Below are 18,988 nucleotides of genomic sequence, written 5' to 3'. Positions count from 1 at the left end.
GCTCCTGGATAAATCAGGGAATGCTGGTGACCGACCAGCCCCTCTTCCCAGGAAACCCCCATGGACAGAGACTCTCACACCTGCATCTTGACCTCTCAGCAGGAAATGATTTTTAAAAAACTGTATAGAAATCATCACTCTCCATGATTCTTTGCTTCCAGAGCCCGCCATTGGCTCCACAATCCCACTCCCGTCTCCGGAATCAGCGGAACCTCTGCTCCTCCCACACATATCTCTTCCCTGCTGGAACCTTGCGCAAGAACAGGCTGTTCCCTCGGCTCATGTTGCCCTGGAAAGGGAAAACGACCATGGAGGGGCCACTAAATGTCCAGGGTGGCCTCTCCAAACCCCATGGGGCTCCCACCTGGCTCCTCTCCATGTCCCTGGTGTCTGGAGCATCCCAGCTCCAGCACTTACCTCCCTGTGCAGCTGGCTCCAGCAATCCAGCCAGGAGGAGTAGGTGGGTGCATAGGGAAGGAGACCCCCGGCCAACCTGGGGAAGGGAGGAAAGACCCACCAGGAATTATTCCCACCCGGGAATGACCCATTCCCTCTGTTGCTCCACACTGGGTTGAACCCCAAAACAACCCTCTCCCAATTTAAGCACGGAGGGATCAATGCTGTGGAGCACTGGCAGCACCTTTCCACCAGGGAATTTCAGTAAGGTGGTCCCAGGAGCTGATCTGGGGCCGAGGGACGCAGGGGTCAGTGGGAGCAGGGACTCACCCGCAGTTGTTCACGGCCATCAGGTTGGAGACCAGGACGAAGGGGTAGGTCAGCATGCTGGCAAAGAACTGCAGGAAAAGCGGGGATTGGTGGGATGCTCCCTCTCCCCTTCACATCGGGAGAACCCCTCAGAGTTTCAACCCAGGGAGGAAGTCCACTCCTGCCACCTCCACAAGGTCACACGTGTCCTCCACGGAGCATCCTTTAGCCTGTGGGCTAATCAGGCTGATCCCAGCCTGGCAGCCGCATGATTCCGGGAACACATCCCTCCCTAGGGAAAGGATCCACTCCCTACTCCTGGCTGTACTCACCCCAGTGACCGCCTGGGAGTAGCTCTTCATCTCAGTCATGGTGGAGACCTGAGGGAGGAGCAACAGCACCTGAATCCCCTCCCCAAAATGGGATCGTGGCTCCCAGAACATCCCTGGAGCTGCCCCCCCTGAGCTCCCGGCACTCGGGATCCCGGAGCAGAGCCTACCCCGTTCTCCAGCGCGTACGTGTTGATGAGGTAGGCCAGCATGTTGCACAGCCACAGGGAGAGGATGTCCCCGAGGAGCCGCGGGATGAGGCCACTGCAAGGGAACAAACAGTGGGAATGACGGCCCAGGGTTGGGATCCAGCTGCGCGGAGAGCTGGGAACAACTGGTTTGGGGCAGGTTGAGGAGGGAACAGCCATCCCTGGGAGCAGGGATGCTTGGGTGAGTGATCCAGAGCTGCTGGAGGGATTCAAGGTACTCCCAGGAAGGCTTTGGGACCTTCCCACCGCTGCCACCCCTGCCGTGCCCCTCCCTGCCTTCCCGGCACTCACGCGAAGAATCCCAGGATTCCCTCTTCCCGGTAGATTGTGGCGAAGGCGCTTAGTGTCCCGCTGGGATAGGGAGGAAGAGGAGGGTTAAAGTCAAGGGGGTGCATCCCTGGCCCCCCGGAGCACCCAGAGCCCCCAGGCCGTACCTGTACTTGGTCTCGCGGCCGATGAACTGCACCATGCAGCGCAGGGTGATCACTGCGGTGACACAGGGGGACACGGGGGTAACAGGAGGCACCTGGCACTGCTCCCCCGGTCCCCTGGGGTGGGGGGACACCTACCGTGGAAGGGGTGGGTGATGAGGGTGGCAGCAGAGCGGGCAACCATCTCCTGGGAGGTCTGGGAACAAAGGGAGCCTCAGCAGGAGGGGACAGGGATGTGACATTCCACTGCCTTCCTCCTGCTGCTCCTCACCTCCTTGAGCACCTGCTCCAGTGAGGACTCCTTCCTCTTGGCTCCAGGCTGGAGGGAGAAGGAACAGTCAGGTGCTGCCTGGAGAGGGAGGCTGTCCCCAGGGTGGGGGTGGAAGCTCCGGATGCAGGGCTGGGGCTGCCCAAATCCGGGGGCCATGGGGAGGAGGGAGAGAGGGAAGAGAAAGGGGAGGAGGAGGAAAGAACGGAGGGAAAAAAAGGGAAAAAGAAGGACGGAAAGCATGGAGAAGGGAAAAAGGGCAGAAGAACAGAATGAAGGAAAGAAGGAAGGAGAGAGAGAAGAGGGGAGAGGAAAGAAAAAGAGAAGGAGAAAAAGGAGAAAGAAATGAGGGAAAGAAGAAAAGAAAGAAAGGATAAGAGAAGACCAGAAGAACAGAGAAATAAAGGGAGAAAGGAGGAGATGAAGGGAAGGGAAAGGAAGGGAAGGATGCATTCCCTGTGGGAAGCACCTCTGCACCCACCTCAGCCTGCTCGGCCTCCTGGTACCGCTGTGGAGCAAAGAGCAGGGTCAGCGCAGGGTCAGCACCGTGCGGGGAGCCAGGGGGCCCCGGTGTCCCCCCGTCCCGGCGGCAGAACCCCCAGTTCCCGCAGTGCCCCGGGCCCGGCGCCCCGCCCGTGCCGGTACCTGCAGCACTTTGCTGTGCACCACGGTGCCGATGGCGCTGGAGCAGAGGCGGGGGGCGAGGCCTTTAAAGAGTCCTGCTCTCCCGTCCACCTTTACGATGTGCTTGGCTGGGGACAGCGGGGACCGTCAGCCCCGGGGGGACCCCACGGCGGCACCGGGACGGCGCCGGGGCGGCCCCACCAAGGCGGACTCACCGTAAGAGAAGAGGCCGGGCAGCTGATACACCTGGCGGCCGAAGATGTTCCTCCCCAGGGTGGGCGGCAGCGGCTCGTAGCCCACCTGCAGCGGGAACGGGCAGGCTGTATCCCCCGCGCGGCCGATACCGGGCCCGGTACCCCCCTCTCAACCCCCCATTCCCGCCCTTACCTGCACCAGCACCTTCACGTACATGAGCGGCTGCGAGAGCACGGTGAGCCCCGAGCCCAGCAGCACCTGCGAAGCCGCGTCCGCCATGGTGCCGCCCCGGCGTCACGGCACAGAAGGACACGGCCACGGCTGCCGCCGCTTCCGCTTCCGCCTCCCCGGTATTTCCGGCGCCGCCGTGACGCGCTTCCGGCCGCTGGGGGGCGCCCTGGGAGCGCAGCGGCTGCCATGGAAACGGCCGGAGGCGCCGCTGGGCTGTTGCCATGGCAACGGGGCCTGCGGGCCTGGGGCAACCACGAGGCCTGAGGGGACACCGTGGTGACAGGGGGAAAGCGGCGTCACAGGGCTGAGGAGTCACCCGGGTAGCAGAGCTAGCACCACAACATCCCTACAGCCTAAGATGACACCGTGGTGGCAGGGCTGAGATGACACCAGGCAATGGAGGGGACACTGGTGGCAGGGCCCAAGGTAGCACCACAGGCATAGGCTGACACCATGGTGGTGTCATGGGGTTGGGTGCCAGCAAGACTCTGGCCGAGCGTGGGGACAAGGGGACTCCTGAGGGGACATCAAAATGAAAACAGGCAGCACCAAGCATAGACATGGAGGTGGCAGCACCTTTACTGCCGAGCACAGGCGCAGCAGCGTGAGGCCACCACATGGACAGTGAGGGGACGTGCCCTGTCCCTGGGCCTGTGCCCACCCCGCTGCCAGGATGGCCTCATGGCTGGATCCCGGGAAGAGTCACTGGTGGCAGCAGGGTGGCAGGGGCTCAGTGGTGGCTTGCGGTGTGTCACTGCACTTGTGCTGCTGTCCAGCTGATGCCTTCCCATGGTGGCACAGCGGCCATTCCCTGCTTCAGGTGCCGTGGGAAGGGCCACTCCAGAGTCAGCTCCAGATACCGCTCCTGCGATGGCACGGGGGCCATTCCCTGCTCCAGCTGCCCTGGAAAAGGTGACACTGGAGCTGGCTCTGGGCTTCTCTCCCGCACTGTCACCTCCACTCTGGACACCAGGAAGAACTGGATGCCTGCAGGTCCCAGCCTGGGGGGCACAGGAGAAGTGTCAGACCCACTTGAGATGTGGGACAGCACTGGGGACAAGTGTCCCTGCAGGACTGTCCCCTGGGGGCCTGGCTGGCCTATAGTGGCTCCAGGCTCACCGGGATAGTGGTGCGGCTTCGCTTTGTTCGGCGCAGGACATTCCTTGCTCTCCGTCTCTGCAGCTGCTTCTTCCTGTGTGGCTCCATCTGTGCCAGTGGTAAAGTGGCACTGGGACATCTGCACCCTCTGTTACTGTGTTCCACCCTGGCTCTGCATCCCTGCCACCTCAAAATCAGTGGCACATGGAGACTCACCTGTTGGCTGGGGCTGTGGAAGTCATCTGGGATCCCATCAGACACGGAACTGTCAGAGCCACTGGTGCTGCAGGGAGCAAGAACCATCTGCAGCCCCCAGTGGCACCAGGGGATGACATGAGGTGACAGGGGATGACATACCTGGACTCAAGCTCTGAGGGGGACACATCACTCCAGCTGCCTCCAGAGCCTGGCCCACGATCCATCCGCCGCTGCAGCAGCGCATCCGCCTCCACCAGGCACTGCTGGAGCTGCGGAACAGTACCAGAGTCATGGTGTCACCGTGGTCCCGTGGCACCAGGACACCTGGGCCAGGCCCAAACCCACCTTGGCAGGTGCAGGGTCGCAGAAGTCGAGCAGGGTGTCACAGAGGAGGCAGCCCAGTGACTCGAGGTCCTCCACGCTAAAGTGGGAGCTTCTCCCAGCTGGAGGAGACAGGGAAAAGGAAACAAGGGCAGCTTCCCAGCCCAGGACCACTCCACTGGAACTGTCCCCGTGGCTGTGGCAGCCCCTCACCCAGTGTGGAGCCACTGAAGGCCACCTCCAGGGTGTAGCTGTGGGAGACGCCCAGGCGCCACATGGAGACCCGGCCTGTCCCCTCTTTGCTCTTCTGCACCTGGAACTTGCAGCTGGAGAAGGAGAACTGGAGGCCCCCAGGGTCAGAGCGGTCTCAGCCACACAGGGACAACTTGGGAAGCAGCACATGGGCTGCATTCCCACTGCCACCACAACATGTGGCTCTGAGGCTTCCGTGTCCCACCTTGTCAGGGGCGTTTTTGCTCAGCATCAGGGGGAACACTCGCTGGCGCAGCCGTGTCCCTGTACCATCCCCGCCGCCATCGCAGCCATACATGAATACGTTGTTCTTCCTGCTGTGCCCATGGAAGTCGCAGTACAGCACCACCTCCCGCTCTGCCAGCTCCCTGCACACATTGGGATATGGCCACCAGCACAGCCACAGGAGTGGCCCTGTGCCACCAGCTCCCCACGCCCACCTCACCTCTGGACCATGGCCCACAGGTGCCACACGCTGGGGAAGGAGCCGGGAAGAGCCTTCCCATAGGCCCTGTTGGGATCCTGTCCCGCCAGGGAGCAGCGGGAGTTGCCCACCACCACCCCATCGGGGTTGAGCATCGGCACCACTTTGAAGACGAAGAGGCGGCGCAGGAGCTGCGCGTCCTCGTGGGGGCTCAGCAGGAAATCCAGGAATCCCCGCATGGCCCAGGAGCTGCCGCTCTCGCCAGGGTGCACACGGGCGCTCAGCACCACCGCCCGCTTGCCGGCCGTGCTGCCCGGGCCGGTGATGGTCAGCAGGGGCACGGTGTTGCCGGCCAGGCTGCGGCACAGCGCCCGCACTGTGCAGTACCGTGAGCGCGCCGGGTCGGCCGCCAGCGCGCGCAGGTAGCGCCCCAGATCCGAATAGGTGTAGGGGTAGCCGGTGGCAAAGAAGCAGGTGTCACCATCATGGGGGAAGCGCATGGTCCAGCTGAGCCGGAACAGCGGCGGCTCCCCTGCGCTGCCACGGTAATAGCAGACATCGGTCCCGACCCGGCGCCAGCCTATGCCACAGCTCTGGGCATCCTGCTGGGAATAGAACAGCGGCCGCAAACCCTGGCCATAGAGGCTCTTGGGCTTGGCCATGTTGGCGATGGTGAAGCGGTAGAGCGGCTCCTGCCGCGTGTTTTGGACACGGAAGTAGAACCACTGTGTGTGTTTGGCCGTGTACAGGTCTGGCCGCAGCATCAGCACATACTCGTAGGGACCCCTGTGTGGAGGGAAGGGTAGTGCTCCAGCTCCAGGCTGACACCAGAGGCCCCATGGTGCCCTGGCCTCTCTCTTACACCTTGATGGCCTTCTGGAGGTTCCCACTCTCAAAGCGGGACTCGAAGAGCAGCGTGGTGTCCTGGGGACCCTCCAAAGGGGCTGCTGGCGAGGAGAGTGGCCCCGGGGCTCCTCCAACCCGAGCACGGGTAAAGCAGGAGCCTTGGAGCACTGTGGGGGGAGCAGGGACAGTGGTGGGGGTCTGGGGAGAGCAGAGGCACTCAGGAGTGCTGCCTGTGCTCCCTTACCTGGGCTGGAGTGGTAGACGACAGTGCCCTGCTCCTCACCAAGGGTGCACAGGGCCTGCTCCTGGCCCATGGGTGGGCAGAAGGGCTCTGGTTTGGGGGGGACCCACTCTGGGAGAGGGGGGGGGACACAGAGAAAAATGCCATACACACAATAGGGGTCTGGCACAGGGGTGAGGCGGGGGACAGCTGGAGCATCCCCTCACCGATGTGCTCAATCGTCTCTGGGATGACTTCACACTCCACAGGCCAGCGAGGAGCAGAGAGGGAGAACAGAGCCTGTGGTTCTCCTGGAGACCTCCAGGGCTGCCTTAAGGGGGCCAGTCTGCCCTGGTGAGGCGTCTGCACCACCCTGGGGTCTGCAAGAGCACCAGGAAGGGTTGGGGGCCTCCAGTGTGGTTGGGGTAGGGGCACCCCACAAAACCAAGGCAGGGACAGGGAGAAGCCCTCCCCCCACACTTGCTGTGCTGGGAGGACGCTGTGCTCAGGGGGCTGTGAGGGGATGCAGGGTCTCACTCACGGTTTGGCTCGCGCCCAGGACCTTGTTGCCAGCCAGGGTCGGTGTTGCCCATGGTGGAGGCCTTGGGATGCTGCCCGGAGGGTTCCCCCGGGGACATGACAGTCTCTTCCCTGCCTGTCTTCTCATCTTGGGGAGAACAGCGCTGCAGCCAGGGGGCAGGAGGGGACACAGCCCAGGGACAGGAGGGCACAGCGGCCAGGGCTCACCTCGGAAGTAGCCATAGAAGCGCAGGTGGGTGCGGATGAAGCTGTCATAGGGCTTCAGGAGCTGTCCCCCCCTGAACCCCCCCAGAGCTCCCTCCCTTCCCTGGGCAGCGCAGCGCCCTGCGGGCTCCATGGCTGTGAGAGCCCCGGAAGAGCAGAGGCAGCGTCAGGGCTGGGCTAGCACCCGGTTGCTGAGCTACAGGGAGGAATGGGGCAGTCCTGGAGCAGAGCTGGGCAAGGAGCCAGAGGGATTTCACAGTCATTAAAGTTGGAAAAGACCTCCAGGATTATTAAGCCCAACCTGCGACCAATCCCCACCTCAACACCCAGACCAGAGCACTGAGGTGTTCATGCCATTCCTTGTCATTCCATGTCCAGTCATTCCTCGGATACTGCCAGGGCTAGGGACTCCATCACATTTTTGAGCAGCCCCTTCTGATGCCTGACACCACTTTCTATGAAGAAATTCCTCCTCTCATCCAACCTCAACTCCCCCTGGCAGAGCTTGAGGCTGTTTTCTCTGGTCCTGTCCCTTGTAGCAGAGCCTGACACACCCCCTGGCTGTATCCTCCTCTCAGGGAGTTGTGGAGAGCCAGAGGGTCCCACCAAGCTTCCTTCACTCCAGGCTGAGGACCTCCAGCTCCTCCTGGTGCTCCAGACCCTTCCTCTGCTCCATTCCCTTCTTTGGACAGCCCCTCTTACCACGAGGGCTCCAGATATGTCCCCAGGTAGAGTGGAGGCCACCTCCACTGCTGGAGGTGGCCCAGCAGTGTCAGAACAGGGGATGGGTCCGTGGCCACACCAATGCTGGGACAGCCCAGGTGCCATCAGCGTCTTGTCCACCTGGGCTCCTGTTCAGCTGCTCTCACCAGCACACCCAGGGCCTTTCCCAGCTTTCCAGCCTCTCTTGCCCCAGCCTGGAGCATTCAACAGGGTGTGTATGACCCAAGTGTAGGACCTGGCACTTGACCTTTACCCTCAGCCCTTCAATCCAGCCTGTCCAGTTTCCTCTGCAGAGCCTTCCTGCCTCCACAACCCACACACCCACCCAACTTGTAATCATGGATTACAGGGGTCTGTTGTGCTCCCCATCCCCATCTACCACCTGCCCTCAGCAGAAACAGTGAGATGGCACTTCCCAAACTGCTACAATTTATTGGACAATGGTCAAAGGAACTGTACATCTGTAAAAAAAACCAAAACAAAAAAACCCCAAGAGGTGGGCACGGCACTGCATGCCTCATGTGCTCGAGGCTGTTTTCCTCCGCTTCAGCCGTGACCGCCAGTCCTCTGGCAGTGCCTCGAAGTTGGCATTTCTCTCGGCCATGCCACTGCAGAGATAAAGCAGAATGTCAGCACCCAGCTGGCCCTCTCATGGAACCCCTCTTTTACAAGGGACCAGGAAATGTCCTGGTGCCAGCCCCCGGGCTCTGTACCTCATCAGCTGCTGCTGCTTCCACTCCTCGATGCGCCGCTGGGCTGTGGTCTCCCGGTCCTCCTCGCTGGAGCTGGAATTCTCCTCCTCATCCAGCTCCCGCTGGATACTTTGCCACTTCTTCACCAGCGATGGCATCTTTGTCTTGCCCTTCTTGCCCTGTGCCACAAAAATAACAGTGCTGAGTGTGGCTGGAAAGGAAGGAGGGAAGGAACAGTGTCGGTGTGAGACCTTCTGGCATACCTTGTCCTTGCGCCCCTTCCTTGGCTTCTCCTTCTCCGGAGGCGGCGGCGCCTTGGGGGTGGGCGGTGGGGGCGTCTGTGGGGGTGGCGGGGGCGGTGGCTGCTCAGCTGCAGTGCCCGTGGCTGGCAGGGCTCCCCGAGCTGGCACCGGCTGCGTGGTGGCCGTGGTGGCCGGGCTGACGGGCACAGCGCACTCCGAGTATCCCATCATGGAAGGTGCAGGAGGTCCCGCCACACCCAGGTAGCTGGACTGCAGCCCCAGCGCCGTGGGCTGAGGGCCAGCTGTGGCCCGGAGCCATGCGGAGGTTGGGCCGTCCCTGGATCTCGCTCTGGAGACGCTGGCGTGGCCTTAGGGAGGCCAGGGGCACGGCTGATGGCTGGTACTTGCCCGTGGCCATCAGGGGCTGGCTGTAGATGACGGGGCAGCTGCCAATGGTGGCCGTGCGCTGCATCAGCCCTGGGCTCATCTCCACTGCTTTCCTCTTCTGTGGCTTGGCCGAGAGCAGTGGGGCTGGGCTTGGATCGACGGTGGCCTGGAAGAGAGTGCTGAGGTGAGTGTGGAGTCAGGAGCACCATTACACACCCATTTCCCAGAGTCTCACACTCTGGAATCAGTGGAGCCCTGGCTCCAGTGCTCACCTGGCTGCTGCTGGCAGCAGGGCGCACCAAGGACTTCAGGGGAGCATCTTCCTCTGTTCCTGGGGCAGGTGGCTCCTCACCCCCCTCATCTTCCATCTCCACTTCCTGAATCTCCCCATCTTCTCCAGGTGGTGGGGGTGGCGGTGGAGGTGGTGGGGGCGAGTCTGGGGGGGGTGGAGGCGGTGGAGGCATTTCCAAAGGCAAGGGAGGTTGGAGGACTGGGACAGAGGACTGAAGCAGAGTCCAAAATGGAGTGAGCGGCATGAGAGACGTAGCAGGAACTTGGCCTGAGAAGGATTCCTTACAAAGGGAGCCTGAAGAACAGACATTGACACAGGCTTGAATGCATGGCCTACAGTCTGTACCACCTGCTCTTGCCCACGGTCCCGCTTGGAGGCACCACCACTGTGGACTGCCCTGTCCCCACCCCGCGCTCTGGGGCCAGGACCCTCCCGACAGCGAGGCGTACCTGCGGGGCGCTCGGCGGGCCCCTCGGCGTGCTCTCCTTTGTCTTTGGGAGGTGGCTTTGGAGGACTGTCGGGTTTTCTGTCGGCGGCACCTTGCTGTCCCTCCTCTTCGTCCTCCCCATCGGGGAACTCCCACTGCGACTCTCCCGAGCGCTCGTTAACATAGAAATAGCGTCTATGCTCCCTAGATCACAAGAAAGAGAAGGAGGCTTCAGCTTCCCTTCTCCGCCCCCGACACTCCAAGGCGGGCCTGCCCACGACAGCAGTGCGCTCTCGCAGGGGAGACCCTCGTGCAGCAGGGCTGCCGCTCTCCCACACACAACAAACAACTTTGAGGACAGAGGCAGGAGAGGCCCGAGCCGACTCGCTCAAAGCTATTTGCTATCGCTGGCTGCGGGAACGTCGCCCTGAGCCCCCCCGCTCCGAGGGAGAGGAGGGCCGGAACGCTGGCAACGTCTCGCTAACATTGGGACTTTCAGCACGGCCTTGGCTGAAAGTCGCCCTCCGAGAAGAGGCACAGGGGAACAGCCCAATGGAGGGAAGCGGCTGCCCCCCTACCCCATGGTGCGCAGAGTTTTTTATGATACTCTTGGTGTCAAACACACAGTGAATGCTAGAGAGAGGGAGCGGATCTGGGAGCTGAAAAACAAAAGAGCAAAGATTTCAAACAAAGGAAAATTAATCAAGAAAGCCAAATAGACAAAGAAATGTTTGGGTCTGACCTGCTGGCAGGAGACAGAAATCTTGTTCTTCATTCCGTCGGTGAGTTGAAGTTTGTCCTTTGGAAGAGCTGTTGGTCAGAAGAGTTGATCCAGAGATCCTGCAAAGTTCACAGAGCTCTCGCATGCGCGACCCCCCAGGCCCGCCCTCCACAGCGCTGGACACTCGCGAGAGGCACAACCAGCTCTGTCCGTCAGGGAATCGGCTCCGTCGCAAAGCACTGGGCACTCCGTTTGGATCCTCCAGTTTGGTGGCTGGCCCAAACTCTGCGAGTGCCGGACGTTTCTCTGCCTGCCCAGCACTAACAGAAGCCGCTCTCAGTCTGCCAGAGGGACGGCGCCAGCGTCGTCGGGTGGTTGATGGTCACAAATCATGTCTGAGATGTCAGAGATGAAAGGTGAGAAAGGAGGAGAGCGCGTACCTGTCCCAGTGGCAGGACCAGCCTTTAGGGGTGGCGTTTATTTCGTATTGTTTAAGCTGTTCGGCTGCGTCTTGGAGTTTGCGTTTGAGGTAGTTTCCATTGAGAGCACCTTCTCGCCAGTCTGCAATGCGGGTCTAGAGGGCAAGAACCGGGGGAAGCCGGTGAGGTGGGCTGCCAGGGGCCCTGGGGGGGACAGGACTCGAGGATCGGGAGGCTCCCTTCCGGCACGGGACGCGGGGGGCCAGGAGGAGGAGACCCCGCCTCCGCGCCAAGCCGCGCTCTCCCCCCGCCGAGGAAGGGAAGGCGCCACGAGGCTCACGCAGCACCGGCGCTCGGACGGACGGCGGATTGCATCCGATCCGCTCCGGAACACGAGGCCGGAGCGAGGGGCGAAGGCTCGGTTACCTCTGTCTGCAACAGCAACATGTGGAAGTTGGAGATAGATTGTCTGTTGATGCCCAGGAACTCCAATTTACTAGTCAGAGTATTTGCCAGCTCTCCAATCTGAAACTGCCAGGAAAAAGGGCAGAGTCAAGAGCTGTTCTCTGGGAGCAGCATCGGGCAGCTACGGCCCCGTGGCTCTTGGGACCACCCACAGCCCCTCAGCCTGGAGAGACCAGGACGTGCCACCCGGGCCCTGTGTGCCTGTCACCCCCTCTGTTAAGTCCTGCTACATCCTGCACCCCAGGGACAGGCAGTGTGGGTGGCTGGGTGACAGCTCCTCCACGGACTGCGCTCGACTCTGTGCGGAAGGACAGCATGGGCTCCGGTAGCTCTGGTACTTTGGAGTTACAGCAGAACCATCGCCATAGCAGATACCTAAGAATGCTTCCCAAATAAATGGGCCAGGATGTCATTCCAGGTTCTGTAAATAATTCCTTTCCAGAGGAACTAGCTGGAAAGCACCAGAAAGGGACAACAGCTCTGGATTTACCCCAGAGCAGAGGTAGCAGCTACATCAAAATTCAGGTCAGCTCATGGCGACCACAGCTACTCAACCCCAGCATCCCATGGAGTGAAACCTCCAGTCTGGGGACATGGGGATCCTGACTCCATCCCCCTGACTGGAGGCACTGCATGGAAGCAGCCACAAGCCAGAAGGGAATCCAGAACAGGAATGTCTGCGAGTGGCATCACCACTGCTAAAGCAGGTTTTAAAAATATCTATTTTTAACTTCACTCCTCCGAAGAGGCTTTGGAATGCCCACCAAAGCCACCAAGGAAGCATCTGTCTCCAGAGGTGATGGGCCAGACAAGCAAGCCCTAGAGAAGACCAAGGCAGGCATATGAATTCCCATGTTATTGTGTCTCTGGAGAAGCCAGGGAACATCCTGGAGCAGAGAGTGACTTGGGAGCGGTGGCCCCGGTGCAGCTGCTGTAACCAGAGAGATCCCAACCCGATGAGCAAATGGTACTGGTTACCCAGGAGCTGGCATTCCTCCAACAGCTCTAAGGGAATCCTGCATGGAAAAGCACCACACGGTCTGTCACAGCACCCACTGGGACCAGAAGGAGGAGGGGACTGCAGAGGGGACCAGCAAGTCCAGCCCTGCTACAGGCTTTTATTCTTTTTATTTAAATAAATTAATTTAAAAATCAGGTCTCAAATGGATACTGCATTGAGGAAGGCTCAGTTTTGGTCTGGGAATGTTACATCTCAAAATCCTTTAAGGAGTTGTTCTATGGGGGAGATAGGAGATTTTTCACAAGGACAAAAGGACCTTCCCTTTCACACCAGAAAAATTATTTAAGTAGTGGGAAATGAGGACAGGGATAGGTAACTCTCACTGCAGGTTCCACCTGGGCTCCACTATGAGCCGGCGATTCCCCATCTGCCACAGGGAGGTGACAACATTTCCAACGTCACAGAATAACTCCAGAGCCAAATTTTATGCTGCAGGAGATCTCAGGGTAACAAGTGGCATGGGGACTAAAGGACAAACAGGAAAGATGTCCCCTACTGCTCTGTCATACTGCCCTAGAGCCAGGAGCTCTGCTATAGATCAGGGAACTGATCCAGTGCAGCCAAAGGAGCAAACCAAGGCTCAGAGAAGAGCTATCAGCAGGATGCTGCAGAAATCCCCAGGGCTTCCCCAGCTTGTATCTAAGAGTAATGCCGGGCGAAGGGCAGAGCGGTACCGTCAGCCTCAAGAAACGGAGAGATTACGGACGAGGAGTCTTCAGCCTGGAAACGGGACGACTGACCGGGCCAGAGACTGGAATATTGTTATTGGTGAAAACAAAGTCAAGATCAAACTGGTTGTCCTCTGCCACAACAACACCCAGGGCTCAGTCTTTGCCCCCCCACACCCTCCTTTCATCCAAGCTTTTGCTGCTGAATCCTACTAGAGACAGGATATTGTCCCAGCCCTGCAGAGCCCTTCCTTCACAAGCTGTTTCCACAGCCACACCGGGATCTGAGCTGTAAAAGCTTCAGGTGGGCCAAATCCAGAGCCCAAAGCTCCAGTGTCCCCAGGGAAGAGGTGGCTGGGGGAGCCAGCATGTCCCTTGTTCCTGCTGGCAGCTGGAGCACCCATCACATCCCTCATCTCACAGACATGCACCTCTACCTCTCCATACCTTTAGATCCTGCTCCTCCTCTTCCATTTTTGGAGGCCCCTGTGATTTGGCTTTTTCCTGGGGCTCCTCAGATTCTGCCTCTTTGTCTGAGCTCAGATCAGTTGCTTCTGTGCTCGGGGCTGCAGGAGAAGGAAGGACAGGTCAGTCCTTGTCCCATCACCACCCTGGCAGTGCCAGCAGCTGGCTGGACACTGTGCCTGGAACCAAAGGCAATGTGAGCAACAGTGGGCAAAGAGCTGGGACCCACCAGAGCCAGTGACAAGAGCCTGAAATTTAAAAGGATAGATGGTCACTGCTCTGTTTTGGTGGTGGGGATCCTTCCAGAAGGATAGCATGGGAAGGGGAGCATTGGAGCAGCTACAGTGCAAAGCAGCGATGAGGCAAGACCTGGAAAATTGGACATCAGGGAAGCAGGAAGAGACTAACTCCCAAAATCTGTCAATAATAGGTACTAGCTATTAAATAAGTTAATTATGAAAGACTGAAGAGGTCCCCAAAAGCTGCCAATACCAGAAGGTCTTGCCTTCAGATTACCAATTCACTGTCAAAGCAATCAATTCTAAAGAAGGAAGTTCGTGACAGAGTCTCACAGGCCTCTGGGGAGAAACCCCAATTCCCAGCATTTCCTGGTGATGGAAGGCAGGACACTTCCCTAAATCACCAATACCAGAAGGTCTTGCCTTCAGATTACCAATTCACTGTCAAAGCAATCAATTCTAAAGAAGGAAGTTCGTGACAGAGTCTCACAGGCCTCTGGGGAGAAACCCCAATTCCCAGCATTTCCTGGTGATGGAAGGCAGGACACTTCCCTAAATCACCCTCCAGCAGCAGGGTGCTCAACTGGTTATTTTGGAGTGACAGCTCGTTGTTCCCTAGGCTAAGGTGGAATCTGGTGCTCCTGGAAAGAGCTGGCTTCAGGGTTATTTGGAAAGCCCTCTGGCAAAACCATTCATTTTCCTATGCAAAAATGACATCACTGATTTAATGCCAGAGCTGTCATCCAGCTCATGCCCCTGCCTGAAGCAGAGGTGCCTCAGGGCCACAGGAACCCTGGGATGGGGCAGGCACCAACTCCCACTACAGAAGGACACAGCCTGCTGTAGGCACTTTTGTACCAGTTTTTCCTTGCAAAAGCAGTTCCATTCAGCTTTCTGTGCTGCAGGCACACAAATCTTGTGCTGGGAAGGGAATGGCACATCCAGAGAAAAGGAGACTCAGGGGGACCTTCTCGGTCCCCACAATGCCCAGAAAGAAGGGTGGAGTCAGGCTCTGCTGCCGGCAAACAAGAGACAGGACAAGAAGAAACAGCCTTAAGTTGTGCCAAGGGACATTAAAGTAGGATATTGGGGGAAATTTCTTAGTGGAAAGAGCTGTCCAGCCCTTGCACAGGCTGCCCAGGGATGTGGTAGTGTTCCCACCCCTGGAGGAATTAAAAAATCATGTGGATGTGGAACTTGGGGACATAGGTTAGTGGTGGCCTTGACAGTGCTGGTGGAACAGCTGGACTCCGTGACCTTAGAGGGTATTTGCAACTTGAACAACTCCATGCTTCTACAATCTGGGAGTCCCAGAGCTGCTGGGCATAGAGCGGTCCTTAAAATGCTACAGCTGGTGCATTTTGGGAAGCACAGCTCTAGGGGATCCAACTGGAACACGAGGGCTAGCTGTGTACGACTGATATATCCATACACACCCTGAGTTGAACCAGCCTCTCAGAAACAGGGGCTGCCTTGCAACACAGGCCGGAGTTACATTCCCTACACACTGAGTGTGGGGCCCTGGAGTGGCTCCAGGGACACCGCAGCTGTCTGGAATTCAGTACCAGGCAGCTCAAAAACTGAACTTGACAAGTGCAGGGTGCCAATGTGCCACAGGCTGGATTTGTGATGTTGGAACGAACAGGAAGGCAATGGGATGTGAGGCAGCTGTTATCTGTGTCCTGTCTCCCAAGAACCACTGAATACGGAACTCTTCTCCTTATGTGGGTAATTAGGATAGGGAGACTGCGGCAGAGGCGCAGCTTATCCCAGTGAGGCTGGGCTGTGACAGAGCCACCCCTCACCTGTCCCCACCTGGCACAGGTACCTCACAGCCCTTCCTGGCACTGCTCTGCGGGTCCTCAGGGAATGGAAACCCCCCACTCCTGCCTCCAAAGGAAGCCTTTCCAATTACCTGCTTCTCCTGCTTCTGGGCTCTCCTGGCCTGTTTTGCTGGGGCCTCGACTGGCAGACTCGGGGCTGGCGGCTCCCACGAACAGTTTCCATTTGCCTCTCTTGGAGGCCAGCCTGCGGGACACATCCTGCGGGGCCGACTGGCTCCCGTCAGAGAGCGGGCTGGAGCCTGAAACACTGCCATCCCCTTCCTCCAGGGCACGCAGCTCCGCCTGCCGAGACACAACATCCCAGTGTATTCCCAGCAATACCATGGCTGCCACTGTGGCCCTGTTTACAGGACAAGCATCTCCCATTACCTTTTTCCTCTCCAGCACCATCTCCAGTTCAAGTGTGTCCTGCTCCTCCTCCTCCTCTGCGCTCTCCCCTGACTGCACCACACTGCACAGATCCTCCTGCCCTGTGTCTTCCAGGGGGTCCCTGCTGGGCTCTGGCTCTTCTGGAACAGCTGGCGCCTCTTCCACTTTCGCCTCCTCTTCCAGAGGTGGCTCAACCTCCTCTTTGCAGATCATTTTCCTCCTCCAGCGCTCCTCTTCCTCCTTGACCACGTCGGGCACGAGTGGGGCCAGGAGGGCCGCAGCCACACCCTTCCTCTCTTCTTCACTGTTGGAGAGAGCCTGAACTCCTTCATTCACTTCCTGTGGGATGAGCTCCATGTGAGCTTTCTAGCAGCTGCCTGGGAAAGAGCCCATACTACCAGGCCCCTCCTAGGGCTGCGGATGGAGCAGAGCATCCCAGCTGCTTCCAAGGACACCCAAGGAGGTGCCTGCAAGCCCCATGGCAGCCAGAACCACACGACTGACCTTCTTCACCTCTCGCTTGCTGAGGCCGGTCCCACGGCCAGCGCTGCCTGGGGTCCCCTTCTCCTGAGGGAATGGCTCCGTGGCTGCCATGAAGCTGCCGTTGGTGCCTGCCACGGTGCTGCTGAGGAAGAGAAGAGGGAATGAAGGGCAGGATTGGGACAACTTCACACAGGGACACATCCTGGAGATCTTGCCCACCTGTGCTGGTAATGCTGCAGGCCCTGGACCTGCGTTGCCAAGTACTGCGGCAGCTCCCAGGTCACCTCGTTGCTCTGGGTGTTCCAATAGTAGTAGCAGCCGGTGTTCTCATCCCACACTTCCTGCCAGTCACCCATCTCCAGCTCTCCCACTGCCAGGGAACAAGGACAGCCTGTCACTCCCCTCTCCCCCTGAGTGAGACCCATTTGTCAGCACCCCCTTTGGAGAGAGGAAGGGCTCTCACCTCCGGCCAGCGAGCACTGTGTGTCGTACTGCCACTCGGGGGCCGGTGCCGAGCCCGTGCCATTGGCTGTGCCCGACGAGGGGCCCGAGCCCGACTCCTTCGGCTCTGGGCGGGGAGGCATGGGGGGTGGCACGGAGGAGGAGGAGGAAGAGGAGGCAGCAGCGGGCTCAGCGGGCTGTGCTGGGGCTGTGATGGCGTCGATCTCCTGTAAAAACAGCATCCCACCAGGAGTTTCAATCCCAAGCAAAATCAAAGCTCTGACTAATGAGGACAATGCCTTGCACTAAGAAACTGCCCTCCTCCCGCCATCCCTCCCTCCCTCTGTCCCCGCTGGAGGGGCACTCACAGCCAGGAAGTTCGCCAGGGTGCTGTCGATGTCAGCAGAGTTGCTGCCGTTGGCATCCGTGGAGCGGGCTGGCTTCTCCGGGGTCTCACCTTCCTCATCATCACTGTCAGCATAGGCACCCAGCAGGCACAAACCTCCTGCAAAAGGGAGAGTGAACACTCAGGGGAACCCTCCTGCTGCCACAGGGCACTAGATCCCACCCTCCACCTCTGCTCCAGGTGCCACTGTGAGAACAGCCCGTGTACAAATGCCAGGGACAGCCTGGGGAGAATCAGTACAAGAAGCAGTAATAAAATGCATTTAGGAATGAGCAGTCACCTCTAGGGGCTGCTAACAGCATGACTAAAATAATCAACATGAAAACAACTCCAGCCCCAAAGTGAATCATTTTAGGAAAGGGTTAACTCTCTTCCCTTAAAACTAGTAGTTAAAACGTGGTTAATTATCCTGTGTTAAAAATACGGGGTTATGGAGAAGAAAACAAACACAGTCCCATAAAAGTCCCTAAATTTAGCACAAAACCCACCACACTTAGAACCAGAAAACCCACACTCAGCATCCCAAAAACTATTTGGAACTTCACAGCCCTGCACTTTTAGGACCAAAATCCCATACATACCACCAAACAAAGAAAAAAAAAAAAAAAATCACACAAAGGACCAAGCTCCTACATTCAGGACTCCCAAGCCCCCACATCAAGTACCAAAAACGCCTAGACTTAGGACAAAACACCTCTTTTAGGACCAAACTCCCCACATTTTAAACTTTAAATCAATCATGGCTTGAACCCAAAAAAATTATATGTGAGAATCAACCACCCCCAAAATTAAGACAAAAAGCCCCATTTAAAACCACAACGCCAACATTTTTTTATCATTATTGTGCAGCAGGGACCACAAGCTCCCCAAAATCCTGAAATTCTCCCCCTAGTTTTTCAGGGGGGATGTAATCCCGCGTCTCATCCCACAGCGCTCCCTTACCTGTGGCCTTGACCGCGGCGGGAGCGGGTGGCGGCGGATTCGGCGGGTTGCGGGGCGGCTCCGCCACCGTCTCGGGCTCATCTACAGGGCAGAAGCGTCAATCACGGGGGGCTCATGCTGGGGGGATGGCGGGGGAGGAGCGGATCGGGACCACCCGGTCCCGCCAGGCCGCGCTAGGCCTCACTAGGCCGCACCTCGCCAACAAAGCGCCCCCCACTTCCACCCGCCTTCTTCACCTTACCGGGTTCTGAGCCCGAGTCGCCCCCCTCTCCCGCGGGTCCTGCCGCCTCGTCGCGGCGCGGGGCGGGCGGGGAGAGCTGCAGGATGGGCCGGCGCCCGGGCGCGGCCCGCGCCTTCTTCCCCATGGCGGCGGCGGCGGCTGCGCCTCAGGGCTGGGGCCGCGCGAGCCGCGCAGAGGGGGGCGGGATGTTGACGTCACTAAAGGGGCGGAGCCTGCGCAAGACCCGCCCCTAGGAGCGGGACTGCGGGCGTGCACTCCCTATGGAGGGGGACGAACCAGAGGTTATGGCTCCATCTGGACCCGCGGCTCCCTCCTGCCCTACAGCGTGGTCCTGGCCTTGATCCTAGAGCCCCATCCTATCCCGGAGCCCCGTCCTGCCCTCCAGGGCTGTGGTCCCTTGCTATCC

The 18,988-nt window shown here is 59.1% G+C and overlaps 3 protein-coding genes across 4 annotated transcripts; all 3 read right to left on the bottom strand.

The window, feature by feature from the left end:
- Positions 1 to 87: 87 nt before the first annotated feature.
- MTCH2 (mitochondrial carrier 2) lies at positions 88 to 3,093 on the bottom strand. The gene is made up of 13 exons (XM_036385020.2): positions 2,954 to 3,093; positions 2,782 to 2,866; positions 2,588 to 2,694; positions 2,424 to 2,450; positions 1,946 to 1,993; positions 1,813 to 1,870; positions 1,678 to 1,729; positions 1,535 to 1,594; positions 1,205 to 1,298; positions 1,038 to 1,085; positions 727 to 794; positions 418 to 493; positions 88 to 289 (listed from the first exon to the last, which is right to left on the bottom strand). The coding sequence occupies exons 1-13, from the start codon at positions 3,038 to 3,040 to the stop codon at positions 203 to 205; spliced, it is 897 nt and encodes a 298-aa protein (XP_036240913.1). The 5' UTR covers positions 3,041 to 3,093; the 3' UTR covers positions 88 to 202.
- A 460-nt stretch (positions 3,094 to 3,553) lies between these two features.
- AGBL2 (AGBL carboxypeptidase 2) lies at positions 3,554 to 7,228 on the bottom strand. Its single transcript, XM_036385021.2, has 13 exons — positions 7,099 to 7,228; positions 6,893 to 7,018; positions 6,579 to 6,731; positions 6,376 to 6,483; positions 6,148 to 6,298; positions 5,307 to 6,071; positions 5,067 to 5,229; positions 4,823 to 4,949; positions 4,634 to 4,731; positions 4,448 to 4,557; positions 4,307 to 4,373; positions 4,112 to 4,198; positions 3,554 to 3,993 (listed from the first exon to the last, which is right to left on the bottom strand). Exons 1-13 carry the CDS (start codon positions 7,226 to 7,228, stop codon positions 3,571 to 3,573), a joined length of 2,508 nt encoding a protein of 835 aa, XP_036240914.2. The 3' UTR covers positions 3,554 to 3,570.
- A 1,002-nt stretch (positions 7,229 to 8,230) lies between these two features.
- Positions 8,231 to 18,737, bottom strand: FNBP4 (formin binding protein 4). Of its 2 annotated transcripts, XM_036384022.2 has the most exons (17): positions 18,583 to 18,734; positions 18,342 to 18,422; positions 17,362 to 17,498; positions 17,016 to 17,220; positions 16,772 to 16,922; positions 16,574 to 16,691; positions 16,070 to 16,408; positions 15,772 to 15,982; positions 13,600 to 13,718; positions 11,425 to 11,529; positions 11,020 to 11,153; positions 9,881 to 10,062; positions 9,412 to 9,725; positions 9,161 to 9,305; positions 8,774 to 9,120; positions 8,532 to 8,689; positions 8,231 to 8,426 (listed from the first exon to the last, which is right to left on the bottom strand). In XM_036384022.2, the coding sequence occupies exons 1-17, from the start codon at positions 18,704 to 18,706 to the stop codon at positions 8,336 to 8,338; spliced, it is 2,961 nt and encodes a 986-aa protein (XP_036239915.1). In that variant the 5' UTR covers positions 18,707 to 18,734; the 3' UTR covers positions 8,231 to 8,335. The 2 variants fall into 2 exon arrangements, with proteins under 2 accessions (XP_036239915.1, XP_054371149.1); XM_054515174.1 differs by lacking the exons at positions 8,231 to 8,426; positions 8,532 to 8,689 and having other exon boundaries at positions 8,790 to 9,305; positions 16,574 to 16,694; positions 18,583 to 18,737.
- Between the last annotated feature and the right edge of the window lie 251 nt (positions 18,738 to 18,988).

The sequence above is a fragment of the Molothrus ater genome, chromosome 6, assembly GCF_012460135.2.
Source record: "Molothrus ater isolate BHLD 08-10-18 breed brown headed cowbird chromosome 6, BPBGC_Mater_1.1, whole genome shotgun sequence".
Classification (NCBI taxonomy): Eukaryota; Metazoa; Chordata; class Aves; order Passeriformes; family Icteridae; genus Molothrus; species Molothrus ater.
This window is presented reverse-complemented; position numbering and strand designations above follow the sequence as displayed.